This window comes from Peromyscus eremicus, chromosome 4 (genome assembly GCF_949786415.1).
Source record: "Peromyscus eremicus chromosome 4, PerEre_H2_v1, whole genome shotgun sequence".
Lineage (NCBI taxonomy): Eukaryota > Metazoa > Chordata > Mammalia > Rodentia > Cricetidae > Peromyscus > Peromyscus eremicus.
The window spans coordinates 65034260-65056992 of record NC_081419.1 but is presented as its reverse complement, the minus strand read 5'-3'; the positions used below and the strand labels follow the sequence as shown (position 1 = coordinate 65056992).

Below are 22733 nucleotides of genomic sequence, written 5' to 3'. Positions count from 1 at the left end.
AAAACTTAAAGAAACAAATAACACCAGGAAAACACTTGAGTTAGAGTAGCAGCCTTGGAGGGTAGGGGGGAGGCTTCATGCCAGGACTCCACAGTGACCCACCCGTGCCTGTCTTTCCCACCTGTGTATCCTCAAGTAAGAATGCCTGTATATGTGTTACTTCTGCTTCCTATCCTCCTATCTGCTTAGCACAAGCCACTTGACTAAAACATCAGGTGTATCTCTGGGACTGCAGAAGGCTTTCTGGTCTAGGTAAAGAGTATCATCTACCCAGTCTCCTTCTGCCTCTGCTTGGGGTCTGATCTGGTCAAGAGCAGGGAATCTCAAGCTCATCATGGTTGCCATCCATAGTCTCCTGTGACTCCTGGGAGGAACTGCTCCATTCCTGGTGTTTTGCTGGTAATTTCTGACTGGGTTCTTTCCCAAAAGGTGTGATTTGTAGTGAGTGCTTTGTGTGTGGGATATCTGTTTTCTCGGTGCAGTGGTGCTTAGCATTGCAAGTCACTCTCCTGCTCTTTTGGCTCATATCTGGGGTAGTGGCAAGGTGGCTGTGACAGCATCACTGCATGTGACAGCATAGATGAGATTTGTACTTAGCTTGTTCTTCTTTTGAACTATTTAGTCTGTGACATTTTAACTTGCATGCAACTGAGTGTCAAGCCAGATGTTCTCCTCATACATCATGTGGAAAGGAAACTTTCCACACCCCAGTCCTCCTTTAAGACATGCTTTTGTGGGCCACAAGAATATATTATAGAGATTCAGCTGTATACTAAAGCTATACTAGAAATTTCAAGATATTTTTCTAGAGGAAGCCATTCATCATGGAATATTTGGTGTTATTTAGCTTTTAATATGAAATATTTTCTTTTATTAAAATATAGACCATAGATTTCTTAGTTCTCACAGAACTTCTGTCATTTTAAACTGACCTGTATATTTAATAAAACAAAAATCTTGAGTAGAATGCTTTGTGCCATGGCCAGACTGTCTTCTGTGATGTGTTTCTTTGAGATTTTCTATTTTTAGAAATGTAGCTTTAGAGAGGCTTCATACAGCAACTGATGGGAACAGATGCAGCCCCACAGCCAAACATTAGATGAAGAAATGTTTGAAGAAATGGGGAATACTGCAAAAGAGGGGGAGAAAGGATTGTAGGATCCAGAGGTGTCCAGGACACCACAAGAAAACTCACAGAATCGACTAACCTGGGTTCACAGGGGCTCACAGAGACTGAACCAACAACCAGGGAGCCTGCATGGAACTGACCTAGACACTCTGCATGTATGATACAGTTGTGTAACTTGGTCTTCTTGTGGGACTCCATATAGTGGGAACAAGGGCTGTCTCTGATTTTTTTGTGAGCTTTTGGGACCCTACTACTCCTACTGGGTTGCCTTGCTGAGCCTTAATACATGGGGAGGTGCTTAGTCTTACTGCAACTTGATATGCTATATTTTGTTGATACTCATAGGACACCTGCCCTTTCCTAAACAGAAGTGGAGGGAGCATGGTTTGGACAGTTGGGAACAGAAGGGGGCTGGGGAAGGGACTGGGAGGAGAGGAGGGAATGAAAACAGCTGGTGGAATGTAAAATAAATAAATACATAAATTTATTTAAAAAAAGGTTTTCATCTGACTTTTTGCCAAGGAAAAAATAAGTACTATTGTAGTACAAAAATAAACAAAACAAACAACCCCCCCCAACAAAAAACAAAGCAAAACAACAGCGAAAACTGTTGAATGTATCAAACTGTTTAGTATGTTCCTTCTCTGAGTAGGGTCTAATGTGCAAGTGCAGGTTTTTCCTCAAGATGTGCACACAATGTTCTGCCCCCTAACGTTAATCATGCTTTAATATCATCTGCCAAATACGTTAAAAGAGAAATTTTCTTTCACTCTTTGGAATCTTTATTTTCTGTTTTAAAATCAAAACTGAAGCCTTATTGTACTAGCTAGTTTTATGTGTCAATTTGACACAAGCTAGAATCATCTGGGAGGAAGGAGCCTCAGTTGAGGAAATGCCTCCATGAAATCCATCTTTAAGGCAATTTCTGAATTAGTGATCAATGAGGGAGGAACCAGCCCATGGTAGGTGGTGCCATCCTTGGGCTGGTGGTCTTGGGTTCTATAAAAAATCATGCTGAGCAAGCCATGAGAAGCAAGCCAGTAAGCAGTTCCCCTCCATGGCCTCTGCATCAGCTTCTGCCTCCGGGATCCTGCCCTGATTGAGTTCCTGTCCTGACTTCCTTCAGTAATGAATAACAATGTTGAAGGGTAAGCCTAATAAACCCTTTCCTCCTCAACTTGCTTTTTGGTCATGCTGTTTTATTGAAGCAATAGAAACCCTAACTAGGTACTGATGAATTCTCTTGAGTCATCAATTTCACTACCCAGAATGCTGGATAGTTGAAATTGATGCAATTACCAGGCTAACATGGTTCATAGAGTCAGGAATTTCTCATAAATCAAGAGAGCTATGGATTCTGAGAACAAGGTATTGAAAGTGGAGAAAAGGTTGAGACATTCCAACTAAATTCAAGAATAAGACAAGAGTATCTACTCTCTATTCTTATTCAATATAGTAATGTAACTTAAGTAAATATTATGATGGTCAGTGTGGACAATTAACTGGACAGGATATAGAACCATCACATTGCTAAGCCTCTAGATACACATGTGAGGAAATTTTTGATTAGGATAGCCTCTGGACATGCCTGTGAGGATTTATCTTTCTTAGGTATATCTTGATTTGTTGACATGGAAGAATCATCTGAAAAGTGGGCAGCATTGTTCTTTGAGCTTGGCTGTCAAACATGTATATTTATCACTATGATTCTTAATTGTGGATGCAATGTTATCAGCTACCTCCATCCAGCACCTGTTGTCATGACCCCCAGCTGTGATGGAATTCACCATGGAACTGTGAGCCACATGAAGTATTTCCTTAACTAGATTACAGATATCTGAATTTCTGATGTAGCAGGAAGGGAAAAAAAGTAACAGATACATAGAACTGGTACAAGGAGTGTGGTTCTTGCTTTGATATACATAACTACATGTTTTTTAGGCCTTTGGAACTGATTTTTGGGGTGGATATGGGAGACTGGTACATTAGTAAAAAATTTCCTAGTATATAGAAGGACTCTATGAAGAGAAACAGTAGGAACCATTTGTATAATGTATTTTTCCAGAATCTGGCTTCATATTTATCATTATATTAGTCATTAGGTGTGGCCCAGAGTCAAGGCAGGTCTTCTCTCCTAATGATTTAATCAAGAAAAATCCTGCACAGATATACCCAGCTGCTGAAGCTTTATTTAACTCTAGCTGTAGTCAAGTTGGCAACCAAAAATAGCCATCAAAACCATGTTCTGAGAATAATAATGAAATAGTATTTAAATATGACCAACCAATTCATTGAATGGAGAAACTTTCAAGACAGGAGAATGTTCAGTCAGTGATGTGGATACACTGAACATTTTTACATTTATTTACATTATTATATGTATGAATGTTTTTCCTGCTTATATGTGTGCAGTGGTCACAAGATTAGAAGTCATATTTAAATACCTTGGAACTTGAGTTACAAATGGTTGTGTGATGGTTATTCTTGGTTTTCACCTTGACTGCATCATCTAGAATTAACTAAATCCCAAGTGGACAGGTACACATGTGATTGATTTTTTTTCTAATTAAATTATTTTAAGTGGGAAGAACCACCATTAATCTAGGTCTTTTGAGGTGGGAAGGTCCAACTTTAATCTGGGCTACACTTTCTGGTGGCAGCCCATGTAAAGGACATGGAAGAAATTAGTGCCTGTTTTTTGCCTCTCTGGCAAGTTGACATCTTCACTGGCATTAGATCCTACTTCTTTGGGACTCAAGCTTATACTGAAGACTGAGACATCCAGCCTCTTGGATTGAACAACTACTGGATTCTTAGGCTTTCTTTTGGTAGACAGTCATTATTGGATTAGCTAGACCACACCTGTAGTGCTGTGGGATGGTCTGTATGTCAAGTGTGTTGCTGATTGGTCAATAAATAAATCACTGATTGGCCAGTGGCCAGGGAGGAAGTATAGGTGGGACAAGGAGGAGAATAAAGCTGGGAAGTGGAAGGCTGAGAGAGAGACACTGCCAGCCGCCATGATGACAAGCAGCATGTGAAGATGCTGGTAAGCCACGAGCCACGTGGCAAGGTATAGATTTATAGAAATGGATTATTTTAAGCTGTAAGAAGAGTTAGCAAGAAGCCTGGTACAGCCATACAGTTTGTAAGCAATATAAGTCTCTGTGTTTACTTGGTTGGGTCTGAGCGGCTGTGGGACTGGCGGGTGAGAGAGATTTGCCCTGACTGGGGGCCAGGCAGAAAAACTCTAGCTACAATAGGGCACTCTAATAAATAGAATAAATGAATGTATGTAGAATTAATATGTATGTATGTATATATACATACATACATATTCATATACATAATCTATCAGCTCTGTTCCACTAGAGAACCTTGATTAATAAAATTGTGATCCACAATATTGATGATGAGAACTGGACCCTGGTCCTCTATAAAAACAGTGAGTGTTCTTCACCACTGAGCCATCTCTTCAGCCCTATGGATATACTTTATGGCATTTATCTATCAGTGTGTACATTACAAAAGAGATATGGGACAGAAATATATAACAAAATAGTGGTTTTGGAAAAGGAAAGAGCTCTGGAAACAAAATTTTCATCAAAGTTTATATTAGCAAAAGACTGTAGAACTATTACAAAAATATCTAGGTCTAAACTGGAGCACACCCGCCCTAAGTGCAAGATTTTACCTTTTCAAAGTTAACACAGCTATAGTTCTTAGGATGACAGGCCACATCTCAAGCTTCAGAAAACTTTGGCAATGCTGTGAACATGATATTGGTTTTCTAAGCATAAAAGGTATAAGACATCTGGGGTTATGGAGTCTTGTTCCATGGTTTTTAGAGAAGCTGAGGCCACACAACAAATGCAAGTACCATGGTCAATGAAAGAGTCTCTGTAGAGCCATTATGTGAAGCTGTGAATGTGAAGCCGAACTTTCAGTAGAGATGCCAGGGTGCTAGAAAACACCAACGACGTGGGATACCCACTGAAGAAGCTTACATGCAGGGAGTGGAGCCTACTGAAGAGAGAGGCTGCTTGTTCTACTGGCTGCAGAGATGTATGGTGGGGGTCACCTTTTCTGTTTTAGATCTGTGATGATCCATCACATGACAGAAAACATTGATCTGCAAGATTTGCTATTTGCCTTTTTCAGTTTGGGCCTTACTTCAATCTTCTTATTTCTAGCTGTCACCTCATTCCTCCATTTTGGAATGATAATATGAATTTGGTGCCTTGTGTTTATGAAATATATAACATCTTTTTTATTTCATGGGAACTCACATTTAAAAGTTCCTTCAGTCTTCTTTTGGGACTCCTAACAGTAGGAGCAGGGCCTGTCCCTGATTCTTGCCTACTTTTGGAACCCTTTCCTCCTACTGGGTTGCCTCCTCCAGCCTAGTCTCACTGCAGCTTGATATGCTGTGGCTGGTTGATATTCTTGGGAGGCCTGCCCTTTTTCTGAGTAGAAACTGAGGAGGAGTGGATGGGAGTGGGGGGGAGAGGGACTAGGATTACTACTGTGGTCAGGATGTAAAAAATAAATACATGAATAAAGAAAGAAAAAGAAACAAAAAGTTCCTTCAGAAAATTCTTCTCTGGTGACTAATGTTTATAGTCTCAGAAGACGCCTTGCAGACTAAGATATTGGTAAGAACAGTTCTCAAAGCTGTTGCTTAGCTGTCAGCTTTGCATTCTAGAATGCTGAACCAACTTGTAAGATTTGCCACGGGTACAATAATGACATGCCTGCTTAGACCAGGGGGACCAACCACTTTTAGATTGGATCCAAGGTATGTTCCACAGGAGCTAACACATATTGGTGTTGCAAACCTGGTCGAAAGCCTATGACTTTTCAAGTCACAGGCCCTTGGCAAGAATTTGCTGCTACTGTTTTGCTAAATGGACAAGGCATCCAATCAAACTGCCTCTTAATGATTCCTGTTTATACATATCAACTACTGCATCTGTCAACCTTGGATAGAGAAGCTTCTTTTTTCAATGTATAGGTGTTATTGCAGAAAGGACTAAGAAGATTGATAGTTCAATGCTCAGTCCTAAATGGAGCAGCTTTATATCATCATCTCACAGACTAGGGAGTATCTTAGAAAGGAAAAATGGATGGTAGGACCTGGTAGAGAGGCAGGAGTGGTATCTTTTCTTCTGAATATGGCTTAGCCCATTAATTGTGAATACCTGTACAAGATTAGGCCTTCAACAGTCTATCTAGGATAGTAGAGGGACTTGTGGGGCCTCAACTTTCCCTGGAATGCTATTGACAGGTAATGATTGCTGGGTAAAGGGTATCATTTTTTACAATTTTATAAGCATAGGTAAGTTTTACATGCAATTTTCTCAGTAAATAATTCTTATTCATCTTCATTCAATCAACTCTAATTAAAGGCAGTGGGTTAAAAAAGACATGTGTATGAGGCTTACTAGTTGCTAGGGAGAAAAGAGTCAGCCCAATTGAGAGGGGGATAAGAAAGAGTTATGAGTGGTCAATGGTATAGTAAAACTACATATACACATATAAAATTGTCTAAAAGTATATGAAAACAAGGAAATATTTGAGGAAATAAGTAATATTCCCATTAATACACACCTCTTTACATATTTACAATAAACTATTCTTTAATGTACATACAGTCCTTTCTAGATTTTTCCCAAAATAATACATTTAACTTACAGGTTTAGTGAAAAATTCATTGTGACAGAAGGAAATTTTCTAAAATTCAGCACTTAAGCACCATATTCCCTACATCATTAAACGGGATTCTGTTTCTGAACATAGTAAGACCATTAGCAAATAGAATCCAAAGAAAACTTATAAAAAAAAAGTGCAACCTAACTTTGAGAGCACATATAAGCATTATTAAACCCTGGAGGAGGAATTTAAAAAGGTATACAGAACTGTGTCTTGGGACCTCAAGGGGGTCTAAAATTTCCCCCTTGGGGGACGAATAGTCAATCTCATAGATTCACAACATCTCAAAGAAACCTCTTTAAATTCCAGTAGCAGTCAAGAAGAAATTTTGGATTATTGAATTTTCTATTATTCAAAGACCATGATGAATACAGCACTTGTAAAACAGAGACAGCATTCCCTAACCTCACTGCCAGACTTACTTTCCTTCTTTTCAGATGTAGAAACTGAATGCAAGCAGGATATTTTGGTCACCACAGAATGGGCATTCTGCCATAGAGATTAAAAGATGGCTATCACCAGAATTTTTCACACAACTGACACATGGTAAGTCACATAAGGTATAGTTTTTCACCTTTGTAGATGATTTTAAATTATGATAAAAAGTGACTTAACATTTGAATGTCATGATCAAGCAAGTATGGATCTTTTGCTTCATAACTGTACTCTAAGAGAGTTTCATAAACTGTGGTGCTCAGATTCCTTATCTTAGTAGATTTGTGTGATGAAAGTTGGTGGAAACAAAACTAGATAAATTGATACACAAGGAGTCTGAAGAGTAGCACTTCATGTATAATAATGGTTCAAGTGCTTCAAGTGCTCAACAGGAGTTCTTGGAGTACAAAGTCCCCTGCTTCTCTTCCATTCCCTTCTGTTCCCTTTCCTTCCTTCCTTTCTTTCTAGGCAGTTCCTTTCCTTAATTCATTTTAAACATATGCTTTTTCAAATTTAGTGAAATTTAACACGTTTTCAGTGTTTCATGATCAAGTTGAAACCAAATAATTTAGCAATGTAACATGAGTTTACATCTCTCCAAGAACAGTTTTACTTCATATGTGCTCAATCTACTAGTTTACATACCCTTCTGAAGCTTACTTGAAACATAGTGTCAGTATCTACTCTCCTTGTGTGAAGAATGTTGACATAGGAGCATGATAAAATGAAGTGTTGATGTGCCTTAAATCTAGAGAGTAAATTTAAAATGTTCTATTTCTACAAATACACACTAACTTATGTCACTGGTAAAGAGAAGAAAGTTTAGAAATCATGACTCAAGTCACAGAGTCAAATATTCTGATTTAACCATGTCTACTTAATTTCACCTAAGCATTGGGGGTCTGCCTCAGAAGTCTCAGAAAAATTGGAGGTGATCTTTAGAGAGCACAAAGGCATACTTCCCAGGGCCACTGTTCAGGGAGTGGCTCCATGACCACAGCTCCAACTGTAAGGGACTCCATAGAAGACCAGGAATAGCTTCAGAATATCCAAATGAATGGTTATTGAAGAAAAGGCCATGGAATATTTCAGGGGAAACACAAGGAGAATATGTTAGTCCCTATAGGTAGTATGAATCTGAAATCAAAGATTGCATGGAGTTGGGTAAGAATTTGATTCCACAGTATGGCATTTTATGAAGTGATTGTAAGAATTTAAGACTGTTTATGTAAGATCCTATGTTATTTCAGCTTATTAACTCTACTTTGGGTAATCTGATCAATGGTCTGAAAAGCCTACCACCTTCTAAAGAATGTTAAAGGAAATTTGATTTTGTATATTTTAATCTAGATGTCTAATTTTGAGTATTTTGACATTAATAACAAGGTATTTATTTGTTACAACAATTTTCTCCTTTCTACTAAACATAGTATTAAAATACTTCCTTATATGTCCCCATATTACCAGTGCTTTATTTATAGTATCATGTGAAAGTAACTTGCAATAGTCTTACATAATCATCCTCATTATTAATCTTTTAGCTATTTCTAAGTTTTTAGTATTTTTTAAGATTGGCTTATTTTTATATGTATAAGTGAGTGGGAAGCACATATGTATGTGTATATCATGTGTATGCCTGGTACTCAAGGAGGTCATAAGAGAACTCTTGGAACTGGAGTTAAAGACCATTGTGATACACTGGTGGGTGCTGGGAGTCAAACCCAGATCCTCTGCAAGAGTAAAAACAGTGCTATTAACCTCTGAGAAAAATCTCCAAGCTAGTTTTCAATATTTTGACATATTCAAAGGTAAAATTTCCTAACATGATTTTATTTTCAGAATTAAATTTTGTGACTGGAGGTACATGGTTATGTTTCTATAATTATATTTTTAATATATTGACTAAAGAATTTGAAAAGTATGGAGAATATCTTTTTCTAAGTATATTAAATGGAGAATTTTATTAAATTAAGTTTTTAAATGTCATTTGAGGAGAGTTTTTTTTACTGATTCAATTTTTCATCTAAGTTTAAATGTTGAGACACTGTTTAAAATAATACCAACATTGGTATTCTTATGTTCTTTTTTATTTATAGTTCATATAATATGTTCATAGAGATCTATGGTAACATATGTTAGGAATCCTAGCACTTGGAGGTAAAGATAAGGGGATCAGAAGTTCAGAGTTATTCTAGGTTACATGATGAGTTTGAGGCTATGCTGGGCTATATCAGACCTTGTCAATCCCCCACTAAAACAGTGTACTATCATCTTTTCTTCCATGGACCAATACTTTGTTCTCATTCCTATTATACAGAAAGCTTTTTTGCTAACTTATGCATACATTAATTATTCTTTGAGTTTTTTTTTTTTTTTTTTTTTTTTTTTTGGTTTTCTGAGACAGGGTTTCTATGTGTAGCTTTGCGCCTTTCCTGGTAGCCCAGGCTGGCCTCGAACTCGCAGAGATCCGCCTGGCTCTGCCTCCCGAGTGCTGGGATTAAAGGCGTGCGCCACCACATATGTATACAGTATATTCTAGTCATATCTATCTCTTGTCCTCAGCCATCTAACTAGACCCAGACCCACTTAAAAGCAGAAAGTGAATGATTTTCTTAAAATTTCTGTTTCACAATTTGTTTGGTCTAAGTTTAAATTAATGCACTTAAGATATTATTGAAAGTTGTAGGATATCACACATATACTTTGTTACTATTGTCATGCTGCTTTATTATGCATGCATTAACAAGGATTATTAAATAACTCGATATATTAATTTTAGCTATATAACAAATTTTACTTAATTTGTCTTATCTTACAACTCTATGGAAGATAACTACCTTCTTGTAAATGTCCTGGCCCTCTGCCTCTTACAATTTTTCTGCCCTGCTTTCTTCAATGCTCTCTGAGCTTTCGGTCTATTAATTATGCGATTCAATTGATGTAATTCAAACTGTAGTCCAAATTGAATCACAATTCTTTATACAGCAGATGGAGGCAACTAAAGAAATCCACAGCTAGTCAGAATGCAGCAAACAACTGATTGTGGGATGCCCAATTCAACCTGATACATCTCAACATAATCAGACTTGTGGATGTTTCACTGCAAATCTGGCAGTTGCTTTCCTGGGAAAATAATGGTGACATTTTGTTTATCACTAATAGCCATGTTACATAGAACAGGGATATGAAGCTAAGATTTACTTAATTTTTAAATTAACGTAAGGCCTGTCTTCTTGGCAGCACCCTGCTCAGTTTGGTTTCCTTTGTACAGAAAACCTATCTGATACATGAGTCCCTATGAGTGTGTATGAGGGATTCACACTGCACCATTGATTATTAAGAACACTAGACAGCCAGATGTGGTAGCGCATTCCTTTAATCCCAGAACTCAGGAGGCAGAGGCAGGTGGATCTCTGTGAGTTTGAGGCCAGCCTGGTCTACAGAGTGAGTTCTGAGACAGCCAGTGTTGTTACACAGAGAAACCCTGTCTTGAAATACCACCACCAACAACGAAAGAACATTAGAAAGCATTGTGCACTGAAACCACCATCTTTTTAAAAATGTATTCTTCTCTCGTTCAATACATCCTGACAGAAGTTTCACCTCCCTCCACTCTTCCCAGCCCCTGCTTCCCACACCACACACACACTCCATATCTTACAGAATCCTGTCCAACTACAGTCATTGTAAGAAATGGTGAGTTTGATTATGGCATTTAGTGCATGGATGATGCCCTGTGATTTCCTTACTCATGGTAGTTCTTCAACCATCCTGCTTCAGTTCTGAAGGACAACTGGTGAATTATATAGTGATCTCATTAGTCTATTATAAATGACAATTATACAGTGACCCTGTATGTTTCATTTTATGTCACTGTTTTCTTGGCTTTAATTTGGGAGTTGACAAAGTGTTCAGATGCTGGTGAAGAAGTGACCTAAGAGCATCAAGACAAATGCAGTAAATTTATGCACCTTCTTGTGATAGATTTTAAGATGTACAGTTGTATTTGATCATGTATGTGGCAATCAATAAAAATGCCTTATGCTTAGTTCTTTGTGCATACTCTTAAGCCTTTGACTCACATTCATATTTTAACTATGAACATACTCATATATACCAATATATGTGTGTGTGTATATATATATATATATATATATATATATATGTACATAATTCCATACAAAGTTTTATTTTTTGATACATTTTGGTTGTGTATACAGAAGATGCAGACATATTTTGATGCTGTGATTGCCTGTGATAATGAATCCTTGAGCTGTAATATTTATCTAGAGGATTCATGGAATTTTCAAATTTGTCCCTCCACATCATCCTTGGATATTAGCAGGTAGGTTGTTTACCAATGTTTTGTAGTAAATTCATATAATTTCAAGCCATATATTTTATAGGAGTATGTTTACTCAAATGAGGTGGTATTGTATAAATGTCAAATAAGTCTCCGACTCTAGATCATCATCAACAAACTATTTCTTTTCTTCAGTTAAGTGGTTTTCTACAATTATTCTATGTAGGTGGTGAGTTCACTCTCTTCTGATTCTCCATCATTTACTGAAATTCTTTAAAGCAATACGTGTCATTCACATACAGACAAATAATATAATGTGGTACTTTTATAAAGAGAGGGAGACTGTTGCATGGATACTCCACCATGTTTATTACCTTATTGAGAAAACAAACTCTCACTTTGACCCTGTTGATCCTCAAAAAGGTTCAGTGTCTCTTAAAGTCCCAAGTTATACTTCCTTATTTCTTTAAATGTATAGTCTCTAGTTAAGCTTTTGTATAAACGGCAACATTAATCTCTGACATTGATAAAGAGGTTGAATTGCTTTTTGTATATTCTTTCACTTAGTTGTCGTGAAAACATCACACTTATTCTGAAGTTCTGGTCACATTTTAAAATGATGAACTGAAAGTTAAATTTCAGCTTTTTCAACAGATATTTCATGTAGTGCTAAATATTTCCCAGAGTCTTGTCTGTTTTATGAAAAATAGATTCATTCTTCTAAAGTTCTAGTTCCCTTCATTCTTTGAAACACAATTTTGAATGTAGCCAAAATTTTCAAGTACATGCTAAAATACATTTTATCTGTTCTTTTGTTGGTAGAAAAGGCAGTTCTGTGATCAGTCACTGTATACTGTACATCTGAGCTTCGTCCATGCAGAAGGAGGGCATGAGCAATGAAGTGTGGTTTTTGGTTTATAATTAGGATGTGAACTTAAAATTTATTTCAATGTTTCAGTTTAAAAATGCATTAGAGTTTGACAATTTGTAGACAAATTATTTCTATTCTATAACCCAATTAGATGTGTTCTTGCCCCAATATTTAAAATCTGGCTATTTCAAGTGTTCAATAATTAGTTTCTAACTCAATTCTATGTAATAATCACTATACCCTTCTAAATACATCTAATGTTCTGTTTTAATGGCAATAAAATAAAGACAATTTCATATAAGGATGCACCAACTGGTTTGTGTTAATAGTATAATCTTGTAGGAAACACTTCTTTTTTCACAATTACAGATTTACGTGAATAGATTTTCCTTTCACTCTCTTTTTGAGGATCATGCAAAATCAGAGCTTTGTCACAGAGTTCTTACTCCTGGGGCTTTCACAGAATCCAAAGGTTCAGAAAATAGTATTTCTTGTATTTTTGTTTGTCTACATCGCAACTGTTGGGGGTAACATGATGATTGTGGTTACCATAATGTGCAGCCCTGCACTGCTGGGCTCCCCCATGTACTTCTTCTTGGCATTCCTGTCCTTCCTGGATGCATGCACTTCCTCCGTCATCACACCAAAAATAACTGTGGACGTGCTTTATGAGAAGAGAACTATTTCCTTTGAAGGATGCATGACACAAGTCTTTGCTGTCCATTTCTTTACTGGAGTGGAGGTGATTATTTTGACATCTATGGCCTATGACCGCTATGTGGCCATTTGCAAACCCTTGCACTACACTTCTATCATGAACAGGAGGATTTGTGGCATTCTGGTGGGGGTAGCCTGGGCAGGGGGATTCTTGCATTCTCTCATACAAATTATCTTCATTTCGCAACTGCCCTTTTGTGGACCCAATGTCATCGATCACTTCTTGTGTGATTTATTCCCATTAATGAAGATTGCCTGCACTGATACTCATAGGTTGGTCATTTTGGTGTTTGCAAACAGCGGATCTTTCTGCATTATCATCTTCTTCTTGTTGCTTGTTTCATATGGTGTCATCTTGTTCTCTCTGAGAGCTCATAGCTCTGATGGAAGACATAAAGCTCTATCCACCTGTGGATCCCACATTACTGTTGTGGTTATGTTTTTTGTTCCATGCATAATAATATATGCAAGGCCTACATCTGCTTTCTTCTCTGAAAAAAACGTGTTTTTATTTGCCACTATCCTGACACCATTGCTAAATCCTATGATTTACACTTTTAGGAATAAGGAAATGAAAAATGCCATTAGGAAAATGTGGAAGAGATTGATAGTGGTTTATGGTATATCTTAAAATATTAAGTTAGTACACTTGGTAGATGGCTCAGTTGGTAAGAATACTTCCTATGTGAGGATTAGGAACTGATTCAAATTCCCAGCAACATGGCAAAAGCCAGTCACATCATCCCAACTCAAACCCTGTGCTGGTGAAGTGGAGACAGTCAGGTTCCAGGAGCTAACTGGACAGATATTTTATAAAATAATCTAAATGTTGAGATAGAGACCTTATCTCAAGTAAATAAAGTAGTAAGGGTTATATGTGGACACTTAATTCTCTTCTTTCATATCTGCACACATGTTTACAGATATGTACATTCTCCTTTACTACTGGGCATGTGTGTGAGTGTACATACATACCCGCATGAACACACACACACACACACACACACACACACACAGCAGGATTATATAATCACGTTTAGGCAAGTTAATACATAAAGAACAAAGGAGTCCATATTTACTATGGTAAGAAATTAATGATTTGTTCATTCTTTGGAAAGGGACAGCACCATTGTATGGAGAATGTAATAATGACAAGGGTGGAAAACTGATCATACTTTTACTATGAATTGACTACTCAGTATTGTTGTATGAAAAATAAATCAGTTCAACTTTAATACTGTCATATATGTAAAGAAATATCAGAAGATTTAATTATGAGAATGTTTACCATTCAAACTATGTTTTAATAAAATATTTGTTGAAAAAACATGTGTATGTGCTTGAAATTAGAAAAAAAGTCAAACTGAATATCTTTCCCTAAGCCATTGTTATCATCAGAACCTAGAATTACAAATAAAAGGGAAAAAACAGAATCTGTAATGCCATTGGGAAATGTGGAAGAGATTCAAAGTGATTTTCGATAAAATTTAAAACATACTTAACCAAATTTAATGTACAATATAGAGATGTCAATATTTACTTACTTTATGATTTGCTCATTATGTAAAAAATATGATGTAACTTATAAAGTATTAATTTTGTGGGTGAGAAGATTGTATCTTTAACTGGGAAATCACATTTGCTTTTGTTGAATACTTAGTCTTTTCATATGGGTCATTTCAGTTTTGTACTTTTATAAGTCTAATGAAGTATTGGAAAAGATTTAATATATCAGAATACTTGTCATTCACACTATGCTTCATAAAACCTCCACTGAAAAAAATATTTACTAAAATATGTAAAACTGTTCTCTGAAGTCTCTGTTCAGAATTATGAGACATCAGAGCCCACAGAGACAAACAGTAGAGCATATCTACCAGCCAAACTACGTGCCTTGTTATCCTTTGACTTTATTTAAACTGAGTCTATTACTGTCTATTAAACAATGAGAGTTATTTATTGGCATTGTTTACAGATAAAATGTGATTAGCTTAGGCCTGCCTATGGTTGAGTTTCTGTTGGATCATGTGACTACCTAATTAAAATGAGATGACAGAGCAGATTCTATAGTAAAATACCCATGCACATCTCCTAATCTAGTACAATCTAAAGCAGACCTCAGGGTTCACTTTGTTAGCACCACCAGCCTTAGAATGTTGACACAGTGAGCCTACTTCTCCTGCTCTGTACAGTAGCAATACATCCCAATGAAAAAAGCTTTCAACAGAATCTTTTCATTTTAATTTCTGTTGATTTTAATATTCTTTTAAAATAAATTTACTTATTTTACATCTCGGCCAGACTGCAGCTGCCCCTCCCTCCTCTCCTCCCAGTCCCTTCACCACTCTCCTCTGTTCTCACCCCCTCATCCACTCCTCCTCTTCTGCTGGGACTAGCTGACCTGTGGAACAGTACTTGAATAGGGGAGTGAGGATTAAGAAAAGATAGACAGAAAAAAACAAGACATAAAAGAAAAGACAGAGACATAGGATAGAATTGGGAGGGCTCTCAGTGAATACTGTAGCAGCTCAGAATTTATTTCTCATAACATTTTTATACTCAAAGGTAGAGGGGCAAAAGATTTTCTTACCATGGTTCAAGGAACAAACAAGTGCAAACACCTCCTTAATTCTCAAAACATCTAGTAACCACACCTTTGGCCAATCATCATTTATTCAGCCTTGAGGAACAATAACAAGCTTGAACTCTCTGAACTTAAATCAAAATGGAATCAAGCCACAAGCTGGAGTCACTGTGGGCTCCCACTCTCTTTCATTTCCAAGGATTCATGTTTGGGGTGGATGCTCGTATCTCCCCGGGAAGGGGAAATTAATTTTAATATTCTTAATGATGATGATGTATATACAGTTGAAAATAATTACATTCAAGCAATATCAATAGAGATCATTAAACTGTATTTCACTTCCTTAACTTTTTAATGTTTAACAGTTTCTTATACTTATACAACAAATTTTAGTCAATTTTACATACTATCCTCCGGTTTCTTCCCTCTATCCCTCACTCAAATCCTTCTTCCCAACCAATTGCCCTCTTATTCTCACATCTCTCATATTGTTTTTCTCTGTGACTCACTGAGTATAAGCAGAGTTTCCTGCTAGAGTGTGAGTAAGAAGTTATTTACAGGAGCAATTTATCAATGACTACAACCATGAAGAAAGTGATGGAACTCACCAGCAACTATTAACTATCAATAGTCTCTTAGAGAAGAGTAGGATCCCCAAAATGGATTAGAGGCTCAATCTTATGCAGATCTTGTGAATATTTAGAAGGCAGTTTGAAAAGACCACTTAGCAAAACAATAGTAGCCAGTTTCCCTCTACAGATTATGACCCTAAGACTGTGGTGACTTCTCATCCTTAGTTGCATTTTCTGCATTAATTTTTGTTATATTATCGGGGTGTGTGTGTGTGTGTGTGTGTGTGTGTGTGTGTGTGTGTGTGTGTGTGTGTAAAGGCACTTGCTACCAAGCCTAATGACCTGTGTTTGATTCCCAGGACTCACACAATAGAAAGAGATAGCTAACTTTCTCAAGCTGCCTTCTGACCATCACCCTGGTTGCTATAGCTTGATTGTGCTAAATAAATGAGTGTAATTTTTTTAAAAAATTAAAAAAATAATGACAAAAATAAAATAACATAACATTAAATTAGCAAAAGATGTCAAAGCAAAAGTGAAGATATGGAGATATATTTAGAGATTACCTAATTTTAGAAACAAAAAGATTTAAAATAGTGGAAAGAGAGCGGCAAGAATGTGACTTGGGTGTGATAATGTGGGAAGGTGTTCTGGGAAGAGGACATTTGGTTGCTTTTTGTTATCATAGTATATGTGATTCAGGGAGGTTAGAGTACATGAATAGCCCCACTGTGAGACATGGAATGATCAGGTAGTGAGATTCTCTGGGTATATTGATGTGCTTGATAGGCATGGCTGGAAAATGGGTATGCAGAACTATGAGGAGTATGGAAGCCAGAGGTGGCACATGTTAGGGACTTAGAAAGTCTTGTTCAACTGCTCAACCACTGCACTTAAGGATCATAGTCATCATTTTCTTATTTTTTTGAATCATCATAATTTCACATGGTCAATTTTTCTTTTTAAATGATAGAAAGAAAAAAAAGTAATGGATTTAAAATCTGAGGACAAGAGGAAACAACTTTGGGCCTATTTTCTTTGTGTAGAGAAGCAGAACAGGATTTCAGTAAAGGCCTGTGAGGGTCTGTTTCAAGAATTCTAGTGCTAACCATTGGTAATACCAGCATTTATGATATCTTAGCCTTATGTGTTGGTCTGCATGACCAAAAAACTTTTGCGATGGGAATGAAAGTAAGATATTTTCTTCTGCAAATGAAACGTGTGAAGATTTTATTTAGAATTTGAGTGCTAAACCTTGTACAAAAAATTATTTTCTATGTATAAAGTATGAAAAATGGACATCTTACAGTTGAATAAAGATATTTTTCATGCCTAGTAATAGTAAGTTCTCCTGACTTTTCTGTAAGAGATAACTAGATGTCTGACTAGAGTCCCATCCTGTATTCCTAGAAGATAAAGGCCAAAGAAGATGATTTTGAGGACAGCCTGGGCTATGCATAGAAAGAAATTTCCCCAATGAAAATAATAAAACAAATAAATCAAACAATTTATCATATCTAAATCCATATTCAATGTATCCTGAAAGGTAAATATTTATTATGTTTCAGGAACCACATTGAGTCTCCTTATGTATTTTTTTATATTTTATTTTATTTAAATAATATTTTTTCATTAATTTTACATACCGACCGAAGTTTGTCCCCATCCTCTCCTCTCTTCCCCCACCAACCCCTACTTCTCATCTATTCTCATCCTCTTCCACTCCTCCACCATCTCCATTCAGAAAGGACCAGTCCTCCCTTGGACTTGAACAAAACATGGCATATCAAGTTCAGGCAGGACCAAGTTCCTCTCCTTGTGTTATGGTTGGGCAAAGTAATCCAGCATAGGGAACAGGTTCCAAAAGCCGGTTAAGCACCAGGGACACAGCCTAATCTCACTAATAGGAGCTTTACAAAGAGACCAAACTACAGAGCTGTCATACAAATGCAGAGGGCCTAGGTCGGTCCCATGCAGGCTCCCTAAGTGTTGGTTCAAAGTCCATGAGTTCCCATGAGCTCAGGTTAGCTGTCTCTGTGGGTTCTCTGGTCACGAAGCCCTGGCTTGTGCAATTTCTCCTCCCATTCTTCAGCAAGACTCCCAGAGCTCAGTTCAGTGCTTAACTATGGATCTCTGCATCTGCTTCTATCAGTTACTGGATAGAGTATCTCTGATTATAATTAGAGTAATCACCAATCTGATTACCATAGATGGCTAGTTCAGGCACCCTCTCCACTATTGCTAGAAGCTGGACCCTGCCCCCAACTCTGGTGGATTTCCACTGCTCTGGAGCAGTCTCCAGTAGCCCACCAACAAGTGAAAGACCCTTGGGCAGGGTGCACTACGATCCCTGACACCCACTGGACTCTGTAACATCTACAGCCCACTCCGTTGTCCAAACTCACTGAGCCCATAATCCTATCCCTTTGTCAACCATCCACCACAACATCAGCAGCCCCTATACAAGCACGATCATCTTATGTATTTTACAGATATTTTAACTGCAGAGAAAAACCAAATGGTTCAGTAGGTCTCTGACCTCTTTAAGGAGGCAAGTTTTTCACCAAGATACACTAAAAATCCATTTGTATGGATTTTAGTTTAAAAATAATGGCTAAAGTCAATTATTTCTCTGATTTTTTGAGATGAGAAATTAATTCTACTAAAAATTTGCTTTTATGCTTTTTTTGTTTGTTTGTTTGTTTTTGTTTTTCGAGACAGGGTTTCTCTGTGTAGCTTTGTGCCTCTCCTGGAACTCACTTGGTAGCCCAGGCTGGCCTCGAACTCACAGAGATCCACCTGGCTGTGCATCCCGAGTGCTGGGACTAAAGGCGTGCGCCACCACCACCTGGCTCTGCTTTTATGCTTTTATTTCTACTACTTACATACTTTACCTTGAAAAGATGTCTACAATTCAAAGCTTTTCATGATATTTGGCTAGGATGATACCTTGTTTCTTAGTTTTCATGGATGACATAAAATGTGTCTATCTTGGGATCCTGTTTTCTAGGTAGCCTCCCTGGAGTTGTGAGTAGCAGTCTAGTCATCTTTGTTTTACATCTAGTACCCTCCTATGAGTGAGTAATACCATGTTTGTCTTTCTGAGGCTGGGTTACCTCACTCAGGATGATTTTTTCTAGATCCATCCATTTGCCTGCAAACCTCATGATGTCATTATTTTTCTCTGCTGAGTAGTATTCCATTGTGTATATGTATCACACTTTATTTATCCATTCTTCAGTTGAAGGGCATCTAGGTTGTTTCCAGGTTCTGGCTATTACAAACAATGCTGATATGAACATAGCTGAGTAAGTGCCCTTGAGGTATGATTAAGCATTCCTTGGGTATATGCCCAAGAGTGATATAGCTGGTCTTGGGGAGATTGATTCCCAATTTTTTAAGAAAGCACCATATTGATTTCCAAAGTGGCTATATAAGCTTGCATTCCCACCAGCATTGAAGGAGAGTACCCTTTGCTCCACATCCTCTTTAGCATAAGCTGTCTTCAGTGTTTTTTATCTTAGTCATTCTGACTGGCATAAGGTGGTATCTCAAAGTCATTTTGATTTGCATTTCCCTGATGATTAGGGATGTTGAGCAATTCTTTAAATGTCTTTCAGCCATTTGAGTTTCCTCTGTTGAGAATTCTCTGTTTAGTTCTATAGCCCATTTCTTAATTGGACTGTTAGGCATTTTGATGTCTAATTTCTTGAGTTCCTTATATATTCTGGATATCAGTCCTCTGTCAGATGTGGCGTTGGTGAAGATCTTTTCCCATTCTGTAGGCTGTCGCTTTGACTTGTTGACCTTATCTTTTGCTGTACAAAAGCTTCTCAGTTTCAAGCAGTCCCATTGATTGATTGTTTCTCTCAGTGTCTGTGCTACTGGTGTTATATTTAGGAAGTGATCTCCTATGCCAATGGGTTCAAGACTACTTCCTACTTTCTCTTCTAGCAGGTTCAGAGTAGCTGGATTTATGTTGAGGTCTTTGATCCACTTGGACTTAAGTTTTGTGCACGGTGATAGATATGGATCTATTTGCAGCCTTCTACATGTTGATATCCAATTATGCCAGCACCATTTGTTGAAGATGCTTTCTTTTTTCCATTGTAACTGAAATATGGATGAGATCTACATGAACAACATGTACCTGAGTGAGGCTAATGAATGCCAAGGATCAAGGGAAAGAGAGCTTAGGGGAGTGGGAGATCCCAGCTGGATCAAGAACAGAGAGGGAGAACAAGGAATAAAAGACAATGGTAAATGAAGACCACATGAGAATAGGAAGAAGCAAAGTGCTAGATGTCCACAGAAATCCACAAAGATACCTCCACAATAGACTACTAGCAATGGTTGAGAGAAATCCCGAAATGACCTACTCTGGTGATAGGATGGCCAAACACCCTAATTGTCGTGCTAGAAACTCCATCCAATGACTGAGGGAACCGGATGCAGATCCATGGCTAGGCCCCAGGTGGAGCTCCAGGAGTCCAATTGGCGAGAAAGAGGAGGGTTTGTGTGAGTGAGAATTGTTGAGACCAAGGTTGGAAAAAACACAGGGACAAATAGCCAAACGAATGGAAACACATGACCTATGAACCAATAGCTGAGGAGCCCCCAACTGGATCAGGCCCTCTGGATAAGTGAGACAGCTGATTAGCTTGATCTGTTTGGGAGGCACCCAGGCAGTGGGACTGGGTCCTGTCCTCAGTGCATGAGCTGGCTGTTTGGAACCTAGGGCTTATGCAGGGACAATTGGCTCAGCCTGGGAGGAGAGGACTGGACCTTCCTGGACTGAATCTACCAGGTTGAACTCAATCCTCAGGGGAGTCTTTGCCCTGGAGGAGATGGGAATGGGGGGAGGGCTGGGGGGAAGTACGGGGGAGCAGGAGGGGGGAGAGCAAGGGAATCCCTGGCTGAGATGTAAAATTAAATTAAATTATAAAATAAAAATGTGTGTCTAAAAGTGATTTTATTTTGCTCTAATAGCTGTACAACGCACACTTTTCTGCTAATATCCTCAAACCCATTACAACTTGATTTAATATTTCTCATCATTAGTGCCCTTACACAATGCATTTTCTTCTCAAATTTTATATATATATATATATATATATATATATATATATATATATATATATGTGTGTGTGTGTGTGTGTGTGTGTGTGTGTGTGTGTGTGTGTACTGGGTATATGTATATGTATCACATGCATGCATTACCCTCTAGAAGTCACAGAAGATTTTCAAATCTTCTGTCACTGGAGTTACAGAGATTGTGAACCACCATGTGGGTGCTAGTAATTGATAGTGCAGTATGTACATGATCTTAACTTCTGAGCTATCTCTCTAGTCCCTACACATTGCTTTTTGTGTTTATGGAAACAAATCTTTTGATTACTAAAAACCAGTTTTTCTTCTGTTTGCTTGTGGACACGATATTTAAAATGTAATCTTGCCGGGCGGTGGTGGCGCACGCCTTTAGTCCCAGCACTCGGGAGGCAGAGCCAGGCGGATCTCTGTGAGTTCGAGGCCAGCCTGGACTACCAAGTGAGTTCCAGGAAAGGCGCAAAACTACACAGAGAAACCCTGTCTCGGGAAAAAAAAAAAAAATAAATAAAATGTAATCTTATTTTGTATATTTGCTAAAGCTATGTGATGTGGTTGTTTTGTATTTCCTAAAATTAAAAGATAAGGAATAAATGAAAATAATAAAATCTCAACCAAAAGCCAAACAATGGAAGAACAGAAGACTAGAGGAAGAGACAAAGTAATACACAGAGCATAAGAATGAGCCAGGACCCAGGGTGGGGAAGCAGAGTTTGGAAAGGAGAATCACTTTAAGATTTTAAGAAAAGCAGTTCTTCTGGAGCTGATTCTGTAGCAAAATAGTTTTCTAAATCATTTTAATACTTACATTAGAAGGCATGTCTCTTACCTTCTTTCAGATAGCCATACACATTTTAACATCCACTTTTAACACTGACAATGAGTTTTTGTAAATTCTTTAAATAAATATAGTAGCTACAATAAGCAAATTTAGTATCAGAATAATAGTTATATATCCTCATAATACTTTCATGAATTGACTATGCCAAAGAAGAATCAATAAAAAAAAGCAAAATAAAAATCTAAAGCAACACATTATATTAGGATAATCTTATAAAATCTTAATCTTTAAATTTATATGAATTGAAATTGGTGAATATTTTGGAGTATTTATTTCTTTGTTAGATATTGTAAGTTTCTTTCCCTTTGTAAACCATCATCACAGTGTAAAGAAACACTTGGGATTAAAACAATAAAAGCATGTATAAATTTTATACATAATGGAGAAGAATGAATTTGTGTTGGTTGCTACACTGTGACCAGAGTGGACATATTTTTCATAGTTGTGTTTCAAGCATTGAAGC

General features: G+C 37.5%; 1 protein-coding gene across 1 annotated transcript; it reads left to right on the top strand.

Moving 5' to 3' along the window:
• Positions 1 to 12859: 12859 nt before the first annotated feature.
• LOC131908316 (olfactory receptor 4C15-like) lies at positions 12860 to 13798 on the top strand. Its single transcript, XM_059259368.1, has one exon. The coding sequence runs from the start codon at positions 12863 to 12865 to the stop codon at positions 13796 to 13798; it is 936 nt and encodes a 311-aa protein (XP_059115351.1). The 5' UTR covers positions 12860 to 12862.
• Positions 13799 to 22733: the final 8935 nt, after the last annotated feature.